The 14718-nt window shown below is 30.8% G+C and overlaps 2 protein-coding genes and 2 pseudogenes across 2 annotated transcripts; 3 read left to right on the top strand and 1 right to left on the bottom strand.

Annotated features, from left to right (window-relative positions):
- Nucleotides 1-691: 691 nt before the first annotated feature.
- On the bottom strand, nt 692-2856 carry LOC107167543 (cationic amino acid transporter 2-like). The gene is made up of 5 exons (XM_089223321.1): nt 2571-2856; nt 2319-2459; nt 1728-1959; nt 1040-1168; nt 692-911 (listed from the first exon to the last, which is right to left on the bottom strand). The coding sequence occupies exons 3-5, from the start codon at nt 1951-1953 to the stop codon at nt 727-729; spliced, it is 540 nt and encodes a 179-aa protein (XP_089079447.1). The 5' UTR covers nt 1954-1959; nt 2319-2459; nt 2571-2856; the 3' UTR covers nt 692-726.
- A 7020-nt stretch (nt 2857-9876) lies between these two features.
- LOC149056872 (uncharacterized) lies at nt 9877-12660 on the top strand (annotated as a pseudogene).
- A 79-nt stretch (nt 12661-12739) lies between these two features.
- Nucleotides 12740-13415, top strand: LOC149056871 (uncharacterized; annotated as a pseudogene).
- Nucleotides 13416-13417: 2 nt separating this feature from the next.
- On the top strand, nt 13418-14439 carry LOC107167544 (uncharacterized). The gene is made up of 3 exons (XM_015516637.2): nt 13418-13745; nt 13801-13905; nt 13961-14439. Exons 1-3 carry the CDS (start codon nt 13502-13504, stop codon nt 14437-14439), a joined length of 828 nt encoding a protein of 275 aa, XP_015372123.2. The 5' UTR covers nt 13418-13501.
- The last annotated feature ends 279 nt before the right edge of the window (nt 14440-14718 follow it).

Below are 14718 nucleotides of genomic sequence, written 5' to 3'. Positions count from 1 at the left end.
TTTATTTATAATTTATTATCAGCATTATCGTATTTAAATCATATGTACTAATGCTTGTATTGATATCATACAAATAATTTCTAAATAATATTATATTTTAGTAACGTTTTGATTGTCATCGTTAACTATTGTTGTCTGAAGTGATTTTACATCAATTACATTTTATATTTTTAATTGTGACCAATCGTGAACATGGGTGGAAGAAAGCCAGCCCTTCCACCATCAGTGACTTTTGATGCAATTTTACTTTTTAAACACAAAATTATATAAGCTTGAAAATTTAATTCAAGGATCTTAACATATTGTTACAATAGCAGTTGAAAAATAAAAGAAATTCATAGTCACAATTCTTATTTATAAGCATTCAAAGTTTGAATTTTGACAACATATGTAAAAATCACGAAAAATCGCAAATTATTTCAAACTAGAAATTCATAAAAATTTTTCTTTTTAAATCTAAGATTTGAAAATTTTTAATAATCTATAATATATCCTAGACAGATAATGAGATAAACCGTCTTCGCTCAGAATCGTTTTTCGTATATAATGATATAATATCATTGGATTCAAATTTAATTCCATCCATTACAGTAACCCACTTGTAACCTACTGTACAGCAGAGCGACATACACGAATTACCCGCTTTTTTATTTCTTGAGTTCCTAAATAATTTTTAATATATTTTGGCAGAATTGATTAATAATTACAGCTTTAAATTATCAAGGTTTATACTATAAATAAATGTTGATAAATACATGCAATAAACATGAGGAACACAAACGATGCGACGTCCGGATATTCGCCCATAAACTTCATGTGTATTGGAAAATGTACTTTCATGTACTTTTTTTGAGGATCATCGAGCAGAGAATCTAAATAATTTGTCATGGCTTTGGCGGCGGATGCTGTACCTATAATTATAATAAAACAAGTCACTATCAGATTAAAGTGGTTATAACTAAAATGTTGAAATGAAATGAAATCGTTTTAATTTTAGTTTAGACAAAATATGATGTCGTCAAAATTGATGTAGCTATACCTATCGTGTGCTCAATAAACATGTTCCAACCAATAATAAAAGCGATGAATTCTCCGACGGCCACATAACTGTAAATATAAGCAGATCCTGCTTTGGGTACACGGCCCGCGAATTCAGCATAACAAACTCCTGAAATTCAAAATTCAAAATCAATCATTGGCTATTTTTCTGATAGTAGCGCTGTATTAATACTATAAAATTAATTAAGTTTACTACATTTCAGATAGAAGGATTGTTTGAAGTGGCCATTTAATGATTATTATTCTTAAAAAAGAAATGTCGCTTTAAGTTCAGAAAAAATATCGTATTTTCAGAAATTTCAACGGACTAAAATACGTTTTTAATTATTTTTAATTTAAATAATTCTGACCTGCATTAATAATTTAAATACTTTAAAAACTTCATAATAAATTCATATGTATTTTCAACATTTTTATCAAAGTAAAACTAAAGTCTGTACGTTGGATCACGTATAGGTTTTTACTATAAACGCTTTTTAATTTTAATTTTAATTTACTATATTACGCTATTTTGCTAAAAACATCGGTAATCCCCTCAAACCTTTTCAGTATAGTAAAATGTACATACGTATTATATCATTTACATTTTAACTCGTTTTAAATATTAAATCATTATTTTTATATAAGCACTGAAAACGAAACGAAATTGAAAGGTATTGACTCAATACCAGCAAACGATGAGACGATAGCAGCTACAATGAAGGACAATACCACTGCTGGTCCAGCGATAGACTTAGCCACCGTCCCTGCCAACACATACACGCCACTCCCTAACGTGGCGCCAATGCCCAAAGCGGTTAAGTCAAAAATGGTCAACACTCGTTTCAACTTGTCTCTTTCCTGTTTAGTTTCTGCCGTGAACGATTTTTTTCTGCTCAGCGTTTGATAAAACATTTTGCACTGTAACAATAAAGATAGAACCCGATGAGCCAATAATATTATAATGCAACAGTAAAATCAGAAGCAGCTTTAAATATGGGACAGCGGGACAAGGTTTCGGTCTCGTGAATTTGTTTACAATTTTTGGCTTCACGTCATAGAAAAAAATTATATAGATTATAAATTAATAAATTATACGTTCTAAAAATAGAAAAATCTTTGGGTGACGGCAAGCGGGCAAGGACGTTGTAATGAAATATTTAAATAGACAATGATAATAAACATGCATAAGTAAACGTCATAAAGACGTCTACATTCCGACCTTAAACAGCCTTGCCAAAATCACCTACAAAAAAACACATAAAACATTCAGTACTTACTCTAATCCTATAAGCATCCAATTTTCATCTAATAAAATTCCAGGTAATCCACACAGGCGTCTGAAAAGGAACTGGTGTAGGGACCTACTCTCTCATTAATTCACTTTCCACGGGGTGCCGTCACTGGGTGACTTCCCCCTCCTGTAAATCAATCACCATCACATTTACTTATTATATAACTTGTAAATACAGATTGTAAATATTATGTTTTGTAAAAAAAAAAAAAGTAATTATTCCCAAATATACATTTACCTATCCTCCTTAGTTCACCAGCGTCAGTCATAGTATTTACTTTCTCTATTCTTTTAAACTCCATTCGACCTTTCGAACTGGTTCTGTACATTCTCCTTCTTTTCTTATACTTTTCAATTAAAGGTTACAATCCAAAACAGCCGCAATAATGCTTATTTCGTTATTAACTTAACCAATTAAAAAGCGGGTAAGTCGTGGATGTCGCTCTGCTGTACTGTAGGTTACTGTAATGGATGGGATTAAATTTGAATGCAATGATAGGTATCATTGTATACGAAAAACGATTCTGAACGGAGATGATTTTTCAGTCTAGGATATATTATATTTAAATATTGTCATATATTCTATTTTGAAACAAATATTTTATTTTTCAATTAATACGCATTTTGCATATGGCATGGTTAATCAATTAGTGTAGTTATCATGTAGTTATCATAATTCATAATACCTTATATATACAAACACCTGGTTTGAGGATAAATCGTTATCATTACGCGATTTCATAGAAATTTAAAACTCAAACGCTCAAAACATTTTTCCTATAATGACGCTTCAAATTTTCTCTATAGCTATTTGAAGCAAAACTTGTGGAAAAATTGGTGTTAAATTTTATAACCTTAGATATATATACAAACAATATTATGTATTTTGAACTACAAAATAATTTGCAAATATTCATGGTTTTGACAAATTTTTGTCAATATTTGAAATTCAAATGCTAATAAAAATTTAATTTGAATTTCCGGTGGACATTTTTTTTGTGATTAAGATTGACAAATTTGTAAGGAATCTTGTATTAAATTTTCAAATCTTAGATTTAAAAAGAAAATTTTTTATGAATTTCTAGCTTATAATAATTTGCGAATTTTCGTGATTTTTACGTATATTTTCAAAATTAAAATTTGAATGCATGTAAAAAAAAAATGTGGCTATATATTTCTTTTATTTTTCAACTGCTATTGCAAAACTATATTATGAGCCTTTTATTAAATTCTCAAATCTTAGAATTAAAAAGAAAAACTTTTATGAATTTCGATCTAAGATGATTTGAACATTGCCGTAATTTTTATGTATTTAGTCAAAATTTGAACTGTAAATGCTTATAAAAAAAATTTGTGACTATATATTTCTTTTATTTTTCAAATGCTATTGTAAAACTATTTTAGGAGCCTTGTATTAAATTTTCAAATCTTAGGTATAAAAGGAAAATTTTTTATGAATTTCTAGGATAAAATAATCAGCAGAGCCACATCCACGACTGACCCTCCTTTTTAAAAATTTTTTTTTTGTCTGTATACGAGAACTCGTCAAAATAATGCTTCGATTTTCAACATCAGTAGCTTTTCCGCTTGAAATCAAATCTATTTAGTGCATTGGGGAAGTAATTTTCAAAAATCAAATTTTGAAAAAATCGATTTTAGATATTGATGTAATTCTAAAACTAATTACTCTATAAACATGAAATTTTCACTGAATGTGTATACAGGCATTTTCTATACACGATAAAATTTTCAAAAAATTTCAAATCTTTTCAAGTTATTTATAGTCATTAGAAATTTTAAATCTTTTTAGTTTTTTTTTTTTTATAAATGACAATAAAATTTTATTGGTTAGGTAAAAATGCTTCAAAGTTTGATACAAGACTTCTAATATATTGTTGCAATAGTAGTTAAAAAATATTAAAAATACATTGTCACAATTTTTTTAATAAACAATGAAAGTTCAAATTTTGACAAAATACGTAAAAATCACGAAAATTTGCAATTTATTTTGAGTTAGAAATTCATAAAAATTTTTCTATTTAAATCTAAGGTTTTAAAATGTGTTCCGATATTCTTATATTGTTGTTGAATAAAAACTAATAATTGTAGAAACTTGAAATTTACACCAAATATTTATTTCATTAATTCCTATACTTGATAAAATGTTCAAAATATTTTAACAATTTTTAAGTTATTTATATACGTTTCTTTTATTCAAATTTAGTTTTAAAATTAATTTAAACATTTTGTATTCAATATATATTTTTATAATATAAACATTTTTTTTTATGTAATAATAATATTGATAAAAAAAAAAAAACCTATAAACAGACAAAATTCTAATAAAATTAGATTTACTAGTATATTTTACTATTTATTTTTTTATGAACAAAAACACAAATTAAAAAAAAAATCTAAATTGGATTAATATTTAAAATTTAATAAAAAAAAAAAAAAATTTCTGAAACATCCGAAATGCATATATTCATCGATATTCTATATTGGGAAGGTAAATTTAGTTGTTAGTCATGAAATATTTAACTCACCTATAGAAATTAATTTTATTTTGTACTTTATAAATACTAACATGTATAATTTTATGTTGAATTAAATTTATTGTTTTTCCACCAACCGTTCGTCTGAGAGTGCTGCGCACGTACAAATAAAATTAGCTGAAATTCCTCAGCTGTTGATAAATGGTTCAAAAACATACGAACTTAGAGGAGTCGTTAGTTTTAAAAAAGGACGGACATCTCTAAAAAATTCATTAGGACATTATCAAGCATATGTCAAAAGAGGAAATAGGAATTGGCAGTTATTTGACGATTTAAATAAAAAACCTATTCATGAATCGTAAATGTATTTTGTGAGTTTTTATTATATACAATTTAAAACTAAAGTTGTGCTTTGTATATTTATACAATAAATAATAATAAAAGAGTTTGTTTTAATTGAATGTTTATTAAAAATACAGAATACAAATATTAGGTACACTAAAATGTTTAATAAATTCAAGTCGACAAAACTAAACCATTAGTATTACACTAAATTTACTCATATGACCTGTGAAAATGTGAAACGTATCAATGATGAATTCCCACATACAAATAAATTTGAAAACAAGGTACATTTTGATGTTATTAGATTTATATTAATTTGAAAACAATGTCGGAATACGCGGGCACACTTTAATGGGTGAAACACGATTGCGGACGCTCTACCTTTTTTGCAACACGACTGTGGACGGCCACTGTATGACAAAAGCTTTTATATTGCACCCAAAAAATGATACGACTCCGGACGAAATTTATTGAAACGTTGCCAAGTTGTGCAATGCAGTCTAACGAGCCCAACGATTATCAATTTAATGATACGCTTATCGACTATCGTTTAAATGGCTAGTGAGCACCGACTACAATGCGGTTTAAGATATTAGATAATATTATATTATATAGCTAATAATAGGAATAATAATAATACAAATATTAATGATGATAATTGACAAATTAGTTAAAAATCAAAAAAAGCAAAAAACAAGCGCTCGAAAAGCAAAATTTATATTTATATTTTTTTCCCTACGTAATTATAACTAATTGTTTTTAAATATTTTAATATGTTTTTGTGATTTTTATAATCATCACAGCTCTGAATCGTTAATTTAATTCTATCTAAATCTTTTTAGCCACCAATTTTTCTCAACCTTTGTTAATTTATGAAATTATTGTCTCAGTGTCTGCTTGAGTTTCTTTTAAAACCGATATAACTAAATGAATCGGAGGATGGGTATTATGAAACTGGGTATTGTATGTTCGGTGAAAACTTTCTGCTCCATTAGTAGTTCTTAAATAACACTATATAATAGAACACTTTAACTACGGTCTACGAGTGTGCAGCTATTACTGCAGTACCTATTTAACAGAAATGACTTGTAACTGCAAACTACATTTGCTATTTTAATACGCTCAGAATTCCCATATTCCCACATTATCGAAGTATTATTTATAAATTTGGCAACATGTGTCCGCAATCGTGTCATTTTTGGGTGTCCATCATTAAAGTATAATCGTCCGCAATCGTGTTATTAAAAAGGTAGCCCTGATAAGATCCGTCCGCAGTCGTGTATCACCGACTTTAATTACTCGAGCCCAGGTCCACTAAACCACTAAACCAGAAATATTTTTACTATATGTCAAAAAAGTATTTTGCTCTAAAAAAATTAATTTAGCTTATCTTAAACAAAATAATTTATGATTGATAATGTACATAAATAGATTTAACCCTAAATACTAGATACAATTTTGGTGATAACCGAACGTAAAATAATAGCACATCATTGAAACTACCTACAAACGTGCCTTGTTGACAGTTACTATATAAAGTAACGATATGTTTTTTTTAATGAGAAATAAAAATAAATTAAAATTCTGTAAGTATTTCAATTAATGATTTACGAAAAAAATGTAATTTTTTCCATGAGTGGTAGGGGGGGGGGGAAATGCCAAAATCGAAAAATTGAATTTTTCGGGTACAGCGTGTTTCGCATAAATTCTGGAAATATTCGCACAAATTCACACTAATGGCGCACTAATGTTTGGGAAAAAAAAAACTTAAAAATTGTAATTTTTTCCATGAAGGGGGGCTGGAGAAATACCAAAATCGAAAAATTAAATTTTTCGGGTACAGCGGGTTTCGCACAAATTCTGAAATTAGTCACACAAATTCACACTAATGTTTGATTAGGTAGGTTCCTTGGAGCTTGTATTGGATACCTATTACCTACACTTCTTAAAATGTAACATTTTATAAGAATAAAAATCATAAAACAATCAACATACATTTTACAAAATAAAATAAATAAATGATACGTACGAGCTTCATCTAAAAAAATTTAATTATTAATAATTATAAAATATATTTTATGGCCTGATTTTGTTAAATCCTGTCAACACATTTTATCAAGACAGAATAATTTTATGAAAAAAAAATTGAAAAAAGAAAAAAATATATTATGCATACCATATAAATAGAGTGAAAAAGACAGTTCTGGAACCTGAACCTGCTGGCAGATTCCTATGCTCTCGATCTGAACCCTAACACACGGCAGCAGAGCCCGCCGCCGATGGCAGAACCCACCACCGGTTGCGCACGTGCGTGACGTACTCCCACCAGCCAACGCCGCCGCCGTTCCCCCGCGGGCACCCTTACCAATATGGCCACCGCCTGGGGAAAATAAGTTAAAAAATTTTTTTCGTCCAACCGGGTTTCGAACCTGTATTTTGGTGAGTGACCACCGTACCACTGCGCCACCCCGTCACATATATTTATTAGTAATAACTAGCCCTATTTAACTATTACAGCAAATCTACATATTAGAATATATATTATTATCATATTTGTGTTATCATTTAATGAAAATTATTTATTAGATATATATTATCACATTTGTAATAAAATATAAGTATATCACGAACGTGTTTGTATATACGTATCACGCACCCGTTAACATATTTGTGTTCAATTTTTATTTAAAATATTATATTTGTACACGTATAAATAATAATTCAGGTATGTATGTTAATAAAAATATTATTTATTATGTATAAAGCAACTCATTAATTTCGTCATAATCACTACCCCACCCCTCATACTTGTCCATAAGTCTATACAGTTGCTCGTTATTTCCATCATCACTCCAATCCATTTCGACTGATGGCTGGTCTGAAGGCTGCGTCGTGTGTAATCTTATAGGCGCATGAGGAATTAACATATTCGGTGAATCTATAGGTGATTCAGGTTCTGGAAATAAATCTGGCGACGATATTACATTGTACTGCGGCGGTGGAGGTGTATTTTTTGACGGTGTATTTTGAGGTACCGATGGTTCATGAATTGGGCTCGGAAAATATCGCTGCCAATTATCCATTATTATTATGGGTGACTCCGGACTTTTTAAATAGCCGCTATCTCAAGTTCAGTTCTAAATAATATTGGGATTTGTATTTTATGTTTCGTTCTTTTAAAAAATATAAACTTACCAGGGCGCGATTTCTGTGCCTGTTATTATAACCCTCTATTAATGTTCAAAGGGCTGTGCATCCAGACTATATATCGGATTTTGATACTGTTCCATAGGCTGTGGATGACGTCTATTGTCACTATTATCCGGCGTCAAGCTCGGTAAACGCGTAAACGCGCGGCACCTTTTTTGTCAAAATACCTACTCTTATATAATATATTATCCAGTGGCGTCAAACTTTACCACACACGGTTTGTATTTTGTCCGGCGCTGCCGAATATATAAACCTCATATAACATTTTTATGTATAGTATTGACAGAGTCAACGGGGGTTATAACGGGGTTTCTTATTGTTTAGCTTTGAAAATGTATATCATCCCTTTTTTTCTTATAAAAATCTCCCGATATTACCGATTTAGTTGTATTTATGCTTTCGAAGCCTATGTACCTCAAATTTTTATTCCTCTGCTACTCTGTTAAAATATTATGGACGTCAATTCAAGTAAATAAATTTAATATTTAATATTAGTGCGATTTTTAATATCAGTGCGATTTTTTTTATTTACAGTTTTAGAAGTAGTGCATGATTATTTCGGAAGCACGTTAGAATACATGCTTTATCCCTCATGCGGTACACAGACTCATAAAAAAAAAAATTGCATAGATTGTAAAAATAAAATGCCTATGTTCTGGTTTTTATACCATTTAGAGGGTCAGCCGTTATGGGTTGAATTCGTCTCATAAAAGTTTTGGGGAAAACCTGAATGGCTGATACCTCTATTAGCAAGGTATTCTAGCTATGACTTTGAATATTTTTTAGAAAAATATACCAGTTTATATATCAATTGGGATGTGATAGGGGTCATGCTAACTGGAACTTTTATTTGACGTGTAATAGTCTGGTTTTCGATCATGTTTCAGGACCCAGATATTTTAATAATCTAGTTTCTAAAACTTTTAAATCTAAACGTTTACATTACGAGGACCTGGAATTGAAGAACGTTCAGATAGGAGGGAATTATTGGCACAATCTAATGTTCAGAATTTTCCTCTAGTCATGTGATCGTTCGGATTTAAAATATTTAGATTTACATAATAAACTAGGCCCTGAAACAAAAAATCAGAAAAATGTATTATTCCAATTAGGTATTGAAATTTATGAAACAAAAGTTAGTGAATTATATAATGATCGAGCGTATACTTTCGGAGATCAATATAGACCAGACCGCGTTCGTGAACGACTATCCGCTGAGGAGGAGACTTGGTAATATTATGCATGTATTTTAGTTTTAAATATCCTATATATATATATATATATATATATACATTTTAGTTTTTAAATATTATATTACTTAGTGAAAAAAGGTCGAAATAAAATCTTTTGTTATACGTCACATTTGGTTAAGATTGTTAGCATGATGAGGTGAGTGGTAGCGGGGAATGTCGTTTTATTACGTGTATGTTAGGGATGGTCAGTTAGTACATTCCACACTGTTGTTGTGTTATAACGTTCGCTCCACATTAAAAAATGTTTAAATGCGATCAATGTGATTTGGAATTCGTATGCAACACCAATCTGGCTGCTCACCGAAAAACACATTTAAAATTGTTTAAATGTGACCAATATACTTCAGAGTTCACGGCAAAACGTAATTTGGCGGCTCACCAAAAAACGCACGAGCGTCTGCGTTACCCGTGTACAATTTGTGCTGTAACATTCAGTTACAAGACCAGCCTCAAAAAACATTTAAAAAATATTCACGGAAAGAATTTCTGTTTAGCACTTTAAATATTTATATTATATATATTTTTTTTTAATAGGTATCGTACAAGCCCCGATTCAGCAAAGAAATATCAGAATCAAACCACATGTACCCACCCCCGATAATGTTCGTGGTGAGTATTGTTGACTATCAATTTAAATATTTATTTATATTATATTTTTACTAGGCACCGTACAGCAGGGAAATATACAGATCGCACCACATATAATCGTTCCCGATATTCCGGCAGACGACATACCACTCCAACAGTGCTACCAAGCCGAAATGACCGCGCATCAACCGTGTGAGATTGTTTGGCGGATCCACCCACCCAAAATGATAACGTATTATCAGTACGAGATAAACAAAATACCCACGTGCCAACAGTACGAGATAATATAACGAACACATTTTACAACGACATTGATGATGAAGATTACGCTCAAGTCGCAGATATTATGGAGGATCTTGGATACTGTGAAAAAGAAGGTTAGTAATTTAATTGTTATAAACGTGGCATAGACTAATTAGGTTTTTTTTTTTTTAAAGATTCATACACTACGCTTGATAATGGAAAACGCGTTTCCAGTGCCAACACTAGATCAGCAGTTAGCGCAAAAAAGTTACGTTTGAATCTCGTAAAGTCCCCCGGATTTCAACCAATATCTACATCAGCAAACAATACTATCGCCTGGTATTACGTAAAAAACACCAATAATATTCAAAACTATATCTGAACTAGTCAATTTACTAAAATCAATTGTAAGTAAAAATCCAATCAAGTTTAATTTAATGCTTGAAGTGACATATAATATATACCAAATGTTGAATATTCGTCGGAAACCCGTGCTTTTAAAACTTCGGCTAAAGCGGTTTTCTGTGATACTGGAGTACAGGAGATTGTTGAAGAGGCATTTACTAAATTAATGAAAGAGCAAGACGAGTATGCAAGCAAGGGTAGTGGTTTCACATTACAATGTATAGACGGTTTAAAGTTAGGCGTATATAAATATACACCTTTGGGTGGATCATCCTACATGCCACTACCAGACCCAACATAAAATAAAAAAGCTGTCATTAACCCTCAAAACTTAGACATGCAATGCTTCAAGTGTGCAATCCTAGCAAAACATGTTACAGGAGAAAATAAATATCGTGTTGGTGATAATTATTTGAAACACGAAAAAAAATATAATTTTTCTGATTTAAATTCCCAAAACCACTACATAAAGTTAAAATTTTTGAAAAAAATAGTCCAAACATGTCTGTCAATGTTTACGGTATCGACAAGAAATTTCAACCACCGAAATTCGCAGAATATAAAGTTTTTCCTCTTAAAGTAGTAGATTAAGAAAAACCAGACCATTTTGATCTACTTATAACATCAGACGAGGATAACAGTCATTATAGCTACATATCTAATTTTTCACGGCTCATCAGGTCACAAAAAACCAGACATGATGGGCAATCAATATTTTGCAAACGGTGCTTCACATCATTCGACAAACAACAGTACAAATATAAATTAAACGGTGAGGCAGGGCTAGAGCAACATAAATTAATATGTGGAGAACATAAACCTATACTAGCTCAGATGCCTGAACCTGGTACAATGCTCGAGTTTACTGCATGGAATAAAACGCAACGTCATCCTATAGTAATTTATGCAGATTTCGAAGCAATTCTCAAAAAAACTGAAGAGAAAATTGGAGAAAAACAGTTGCTTTTCAACAACACGAGCCCATGACATGTGGTTAAAGCAAATGAAGACATACCAGTACAACTGCTTGAAAAATTTGGTATTCCAACATAACCTGTAATTTACCGTGGAAATGAAAATAATAAGGACGTAGCTGGACATTTTGTGGATAGTATTGTCGAAATAGCCAAACAAATTGAAGAATTCCTCAAAACAAACATTCCTATAATTTTCACAGACGAACAACGGGGAACACATGCATTATGTAATAATTTTAATATATGTAAGGTTAAGTTTTCCCTAGAAAATCATAAGGTGACAGATCACTACCATTTATCAGGGAAATTTAGACAGTCATTATGTAATACGTGTAATCTTAAACTCCAAACACCTAGCTTTGTACCGGTATTTTTTTATAATTTATCGAATTATGATTCACATTTTATTGTCACTCGTCTTGGTTATGACGCACATTCAATTTCGGTGATACCAAACAGTGACGAAAAGTTTATAACGTTTTCAAAATATATTAGCAACAATTTCACAATAAGATTTATAGACACATTAAGATTTATGCCCGCAAGCTTATCAAAACTATCAAAAAATTTAATTACACCCGGATTTGAAAAGTTTAGAGAGACAGAAAAATATTTTTCATCTGAAGATTTACCACTTGTTACTCGTAAGGGAGTCTACCCTTATGAGTATACAGATAGTTGGGACAAGTTGGAAGAAACGGCTTTGCCTCGGAAAGAAGATTTTTACAGTTCACTGTACAAATCACATATAAAAGATAAACATTATGATCATGCGAAGACGGTTTGGAGTCATTTCAACTGTAAAACACTAGGGGAATACTCCGATCTTTATTTAAAAATTGATGTACTACTGTTGGCTGATGTGTTTGAAAATTTCCGAGACCTCTGTTTAAACACATACCATCTGGACCTATCATTTTACTACACGGCACCTGGATTCTCATTTGACTGTATGTTGAAATATACCTCAATGAAGCTGGAGTTGCTGACAGATTATGATATGTTGTTAATGATTGAAAAAGGTAAAGTTATATTATGTGAAATAATACTTGATTTTATTATAGGAATTCGTGGTGGCTTAACTCTGGCGAGCATGAGATATACAAAGGCTAATAATGAAAAGACACCAGATTATGATCCAGCACAACCGAAATCATGGCTTGTTTATCAGGATTGTAAGATCAATTTAATATTTAATTTTCTTTAATATGATATATTAATTAACTTGCAGGTAACAACTTGTACGGGTTCGCAATGTCACATTACATGCCATACGGAGGTTTTAAGTGGGTTGAACCCAAACTAGATGGGTTAAATGATTTGAACGACACATCACCAATAGGACGGATATATGAGGTTGATTTATCATATCCGAATGAACTTCATGACAAGCACAATGACTTACCATTCCTACCAAAAAATGATATCCCACCTGGATCAAAAGTTAAGAAACTTATGGCGACACTCTATTCAAAAAAAAAAATATGTAATCCATTATTGCAACATGCAGCAGGCCACTAAAAACGGAATAGTAGTGGAAAAAGTAACATATTTATTTAATTTATAACATATTTTGTTTTATTGTAGGTTCACAGAGTTATTCAGTTTAATCAGTCAGACTGGCTTAAGAAACACATAGAATTAAACACTGAGATGAGAAAGAAGGCGAGGAACGCGTTTGAGAAGGACTTTTTTAAACTTTTAAACAATGCTGTTTTTGGAAAGACGATGGAATCCAGTAGGAAGAGAATTCAAATGGAGCTGGTTTGTAGTGAAAAACGTTTACAAAAGCTTATAAATAAGTGTACGTTTAAACACTGCACTACATACAATGAAACTCTCAATGCCATATCGTTGGAAAATAAAATCATTGATTTTTGCAAGCCTATTTATATAGGTAAATATAATATACTTCTTATAGTAGCTGAATTTTAATATATTATTTTCAACAGGTTTTGCAGTGTTGGAAATTTCTAAGACCGTCATGTATGATTATCACTACAACGTTATGAAAGCCAATTATGGAGATAAAATTGAGCTCATGTATACCGATACAGGTGAATGTTTTCAAGCTATACTAATTTTCATATATTAAATTATATTGTTTTCCAGATTCACTGGTATACTATGTCCAGACCGATGATTTTTACAAAGACCTTAAGAATAATTCCAATTTACTTGATCGAATGGATACATCAGACTTGCCACCAGATCACCCTTGCTACATTGCCGAACGAAAGAAGATACCAGGACTCTTTTCTGATGAAACCAACTCAGAGGTAATGATACATTTTTGTGCTCTCCGTGCAAAGTCTTATACATATAAGATCAATGGGAAAGAGAAGATCAGGGCGAAAGGAATCCTTGGACATGTAGTGAAAAACCACATGAACTTTAACGATCATTATCGTTGTCTGTTTGGAGATGCAACCTTGGAAACTATGACAGAAAATGTCTCTATACGTTCATTCAAACATCAATTGAAGACCATCAAGTCAAACAAAGTGACTTATAATAGTTTCGATGACAAGAGGATTGTACTTGAGGATAAAATACATACCCTGGCTCACGGACACTACTCCACAGAGTAAGTTAATAATTTCATACTTGTAATATTTTACTTATAATATTTTTTTTTAATTTTATAGGCAACCTGATACGATAGCTGAGTAAGATATCAAACAGAGCCGGACAGATAGTTTTTATTCTAAAATAGATATTAAATTGTAAAATACCTTTGTAAAATACCTTTGTAGATATTTATTATTTGTAAAATATGTTTAGTGATATTATTTTTTATTTCTTTTAAGGTATTCCTGTTGATATTAAGTTTGGAAAGGTTAGGATAAAGAAAAAACTCTATAGTAAAA

This window comes from Diuraphis noxia, unplaced genomic scaffold (assembly GCF_037042655.1).
Source record: "Diuraphis noxia isolate RWA-SAM2 unplaced genomic scaffold, SU_Dnox_SAM2 contig0003, whole genome shotgun sequence".
Lineage (NCBI taxonomy): Eukaryota > Metazoa > Arthropoda > Insecta > Hemiptera > Aphididae > Diuraphis > Diuraphis noxia.
The sequence above is the reverse complement of the archived record's forward strand: the minus strand, read 5'-3'. Positions and strand labels throughout refer to the sequence as shown.